Genomic DNA, 5,049 nt, shown 5'->3' on the forward strand with positions numbered 1-5,049 from the left:
AAAATTTATAAGAATTTCAGTGACAAAAAAAGAATTTCTAAGAATGTTTATCAGTTTGAAATTGGATAGTCCTAGCGGTGTTGAGTTTTGGTTTAATTTATATATATTAATATATATATATAAATTTAAAAGGGATTTATTAATATACATTTAAAATATACATTAATATATTAATATATTAATATATTAATATACATTTAAAAGGGATTTATTATATATTAATATATTTTTTATGTTTTAGCTTAAATTTCTTGATCTTTAAAAAAAAATTGTATTTTGACGATTTATGTATTCTGTCCGTGTATTTCATCTTTAAATTTTATCCTGATTAATAGTATTTGACAAATTTTGTAAAGACTTAAAACGATAAATTTAAACAAAAACCATATTAGTATTATGGTAAATAGATATAATTAAAGGAAGGAAAGCTACTTTATTGGTAATAAATGCTTGATTTCGATATTATAGGAAAAATTAGGTTTTTGTTTCTGCATAGTTTCTCATATCCTCTTAAACTCCTTAAGTAATAAGGATCATTAACTAGTGTCGATGCGGTTGTCGGCACTTAACTAGGATCATTAACTAGGATCATTAACTAATCAAGATTAAAAACTTTTGATAAATCAATCTTAATTTTTGAGTAATGAGTGAGAAGAAAACACACAACTTTTTTGGACCCACCAATCTTAAAGTGAGTAGCCCTACAAAGTTAAGGCTACCAGAATCAAAATATCAATTATCAAACATCTATATATATATACACACTACTTCTCTGGATTTCTTCACATCACTGCACTTTTCATTTCCAGTATCTTTTTTATCACCCAATACACTTTGGTTTTGAAATGGAGGGTTACTCAAGGAAATGGTGTGTAGTGTTTGTGTTGTTGGCTTTAGCGTCCATAGTAGCAAAAGCACAACAAGTCCCATGTTACTTCATTTTTGGTGATTCTTTGGTTGACAATGGAAACAACAACGGTCTTGTTTCTTTTGCGAGAGCCAATTACTTTCCTTACGGCATCGATTTTGGCGGTCCCACTGGCCGTTTCTCAAATGGAAAGACCACCGTTGATGAGATTGGTATGCGTCCATTTTTAGAATTTATCTTCTCTACATAACACTTAGTAACCAGAGGTTTTGCTAGTTAAATAGTCTACTGTGACTAAATTTTTAATAGTCCTAGTCAAACATGGTTTTAATATTTATTTGTGATGCAATGAAGCTGAACTACTCGGATTTAAAGACTACATTCCTGCCTACAATACTGTGAGTGGTCAGCAAATACTCGCCGGAGTTAACTACGCATCTGCAGCTGCCGGAATTCGAGAAGAAACTGGTCGACAGTTGGTAACTGAACATAACAACACTTTCAACACTCTTCATTTCTAACACATTAGAAAATTTCCAATATTTATTTTTGCTTTATTGGAAATGAAGGGACAAAGAATAAGCTTTAGCGGGCAAGTTAGGAACTACCAGACAACGGTACAGCAGGTGGTGAGCGTACTAGGAGGCGAGGCTCAAGCAGCTGATTACCTCAAGAAATGCATTTACTCTGTTGGTATAGGAAGCAACGACTATCTCAACAACTACTTCATGCCTACGTTCTACTCTTCTAGCAGACAGTTCACACCAGAACAATTCGCTAGTGATCTCATCAGTCGTTACAGCACTCAGCTTACTGTACGTTTTTTTCTAATATGGCTACGCTCTCTCTCTCTGCTTTTGTGTCATTAGATACAAGCTTTTTGGCTCTTTTGGTTACTTCCTTGTTTCACAAGCTTCCTTTTGGGGTTTGTGTAGGCACTATACAACTACGGGGCTAGAAAGTTTGCATTGATCGGAGTTGGCGCCATTGGTTGTAGTCCAAACGCGCTCTCGCGCAGTCGGGACAGTAAGACTTGCGATGATCGAATCAACTCAGCGAACCAAATCTTCAACAACAAGCTAAGATCTATGGTTGATCAGCTCAACAACAATCATCCTGATGCAAGGTTTACTTACATCAATGCTTATGGCATTTTTCAGGACATGATCGCAAACCCCTCTAGATTTGGTATATACTTATCACACACAAGAGAGGTTTTACTTTTCAATGTTAAAGAAACCGAACTTGATATCGGTTTTGTTGGGAATGTTTGTTTGTTCCAGGGTTTACGACGACAAACGCAGGGTGTTGTGGTATCGGAAGAAATGCTGGTCAGATCACATGTTTACCGGGACAAAGGCCATGCGGAAACCGAAACGCATATGTGTTCTGGGACGCTTTTCACCCGACCGAAGCCGCAAACGTGGTTATCGCCAGGAGATCATACACGGCCCAATCGCCTTCAGACGCTTACCCTATTGATATCTCGAGCTTAGCACGGCTTTGAAGAAACATAAGAGGAAATAAGAACTAAAAGAAGTTCCACAAACTAATATGTGATCTTCTCATGTACCATCTTTTCATATAAAATCAAGCATAACATAATCATATATAACCTGATTTCTATATAAACCGGTTCATACCACACATCGTTCAAGGGAACTGCTCGTCACGGTTCATTTTCCACATAATTTTCTGTTAGGATTTATGCTTCAATAATCATGTTGTCTATGTTTTTTCTTTTAAATTTTTTAATAGCATGACCTACAACAGCATAACCAATTTTCTTAGTAGAATGGAGAAATCTATTTTTCCACGTAACTTTCGATTACGATTTCTGCTTCAATAATTAGTAATTTTGTTCCATTACAAAATCCTTGTTTTGATTTAAATTCCTTAGTAGCATGATTTACAATAGTATAACTAATTTTATATGTCAATAAAAACAAATACACATAAACATAATCATACCTAAGTATAATAGTCACGTTTACTTCCCCATTAACTTACTTAGAAAAACATAACATCTATATGTACAAACACCAAAGTATAATTGTGACAATAACTAACGTACGACTGCATGACAATTATAATATATATTTTTAAATCAACATCAGTTTAATGTGAAGATCATGATATATATAGTTGTTTTTTCAATATGTGACACCAAAAAAAGAATACACGAAGATGTGAAAGAGCATGCACAAATACTCACCTAATATTTTTTCATGTATTTCTTATTATGTTTGGTATTAAAATATGAGAAGGGGTAAAAAAATAGAGAGCTTAATCATATCTCTATAATATTATTTGAGTAGTCAGTTTCCTATGTGTCGCGTTCACGTTAACTCTCACGATGGTTGATTACACGGATACCTTTAATGAATTAAAATTATTCCAGATAATATTTTTATTGATTTTTAATTTAGGTTCCTTTTTAAAAATTTCCAAATAATATATATTAAAAGGGAAACATTTACAAAGTTTAAAAGCAAATTAAAAAACGAAAAATATGCCTACATAATATGATTTCATTAAAAAGGAAAGTTCACAAAATAATAATATTCTATTTAAGAAAATAATATAAAATATACTTTTGAAGTAATAAAATACTTTATTTATATATATTTTTTCTTAGATGAAAAATAAATATTTGTATATAATGTGATTTCATAAAATAAAATTTCACATAGATAATCTTGATATTAGAAACATAAATATTATTTATTTTAAAACATAATTTTAAACAATACAATTTCAAAATGTATAAATATTTTATATATCTATCTATTTTCTTAGATGATTGCATAAAATAATTAAGTAACATAAACAAAACTATGTTTAATTTACTAAAAATAGTCTATAATTAGTATTCTTGAAATTTTTATTTGTTTTCATATATTTATTTGACTATAATATCTTTCAATTACAGCAAAAATAGTGATAAGTTATATTTTACTTATATAATATAATTTTTCAAATACAATCACAATTTTTTACTGCTTATTTTTAAGAGATATTAGAAAATGAAAAATAGATTTTAACAGTAAACATCTTTTGATAAAAAATTAGAATTTTTTTTAAATTAAAATAACATGATATACTTTAACAAGGTAGTTATATTATATTTTATCATTATTAAAATTATATGTTTTCTTAATATTAAATTTGCTTTTAAATTGTATTTTTAATGTTTGTGAAACTTAACATAACCATAATAAAAATACAAAAGAAATCTAAATTCAGCTTTTAAGATTATTTAAAATAAATTTCAGTTTACCATTCAATAAATCTAGGGCGTAAAATTATTTAGAATTAATAAAATATTTTAATTACTGCAGATTTTGATATGTGTTCATAAGCTTCCAAAAATATATCAATTACTTATGTATAACTTCCTATTAATCATTTGATAAATATATGAAAATACATGCACATTAAACGATAAATAAAAATAATTTGATATGACTTAACTATAGTAAAAATAATTATATTTCAGTTTGAATTTGAAAGAATATATCCAACTTAATATACTCACAACATAAGTAACTCGTCTAATCTAACTTATATCTAATAGCATAGATTAAACTACAATAAGAATATATAATTTTATGGTAAAAATTAATTCTATAAATATAAATTATAGGATGATTTAATATATATTAACAAATGAAAATAAAATATTAACCAATTGTTACAATTTAGTTCTTTTGTAAAATTTATATACGTAGGCATGAGACTTTATGATATCATTGTCATATTAATTTATTTAATTTTTGAATCCAAAACTTTAATTTATCTTTAGTTTCATTCTAAGCACAATATATCTTAATTTATAAATAATCATCCTAAAATATATTTACATATATAAGACAACCAACCAACCAACCTAAATGCAAATAAGAAAATTAATCAATATTTTAATATATTTAGAATAAAAATATTATAATTAAATTCAAATAAATAAATAAAACCTAATATATTCAAATGATAACTAAATCGATTGTAAAAACAACAAAATTGACAACCTATAAAATATTTAAAATTGTATGTCTAATTAAAAGTAATATAATATTATTAATATAAAATATGTATACAATTAAAAATTAATATAAAATTAAAAATAAATAGCAATTAATTATTATAGTATATTTACTTTATAAATATTTATATCCGTACAT

The 5,049-nt window shown here is 27.6% G+C and overlaps 1 protein-coding gene across 1 annotated transcript; it reads left to right on the plus strand.

Moving 5' to 3' along the window:
* Positions 1–776: 776 nt before the first annotated feature.
* On the plus strand, positions 777–2,513 carry LOC108860818 (GDSL esterase/lipase At1g29670). Its single transcript, XM_018634666.2, has 5 exons — positions 777–1,080; positions 1,223–1,347; positions 1,438–1,683; positions 1,804–2,056; positions 2,152–2,513. The coding sequence occupies exons 1-5, from the start codon at positions 846–848 to the stop codon at positions 2,373–2,375; spliced, it is 1,083 nt and encodes a 360-aa protein (XP_018490168.1). The 5' UTR covers positions 777–845; the 3' UTR covers positions 2,376–2,513.
* Positions 2,514–5,049: the final 2,536 nt, after the last annotated feature.

The sequence above is a fragment of the Raphanus sativus genome, chromosome 5 (genome assembly GCF_000801105.2).
Source record: "Raphanus sativus cultivar WK10039 chromosome 5, ASM80110v3, whole genome shotgun sequence".
Classification (NCBI taxonomy): Eukaryota; Viridiplantae; Streptophyta; class Magnoliopsida; order Brassicales; family Brassicaceae; genus Raphanus; species Raphanus sativus.

Bases quoted from the DNA above. Each gene is read 5' to 3' on its own strand.
- LOC108860818 (XM_018634666.2), top strand. From the start codon at position 846: ATGGAGGGTTACTCAAGGAAATGGTGTGTAGTGTTTGTGTTGTTGGCT. The intron at 1,348-1,437 runs GTAACTGAACAT...TTGGAAATGAAG, and splicing joins AAGAAACTGGTCGACAGTTG to GGACAAAGAATAAGCTTTAG. The intron at 1,684-1,803 runs GTACGTTTTTTT...GGGTTTGTGTAG, and splicing joins GTTACAGCACTCAGCTTACT to GCACTATACAACTACGGGGC.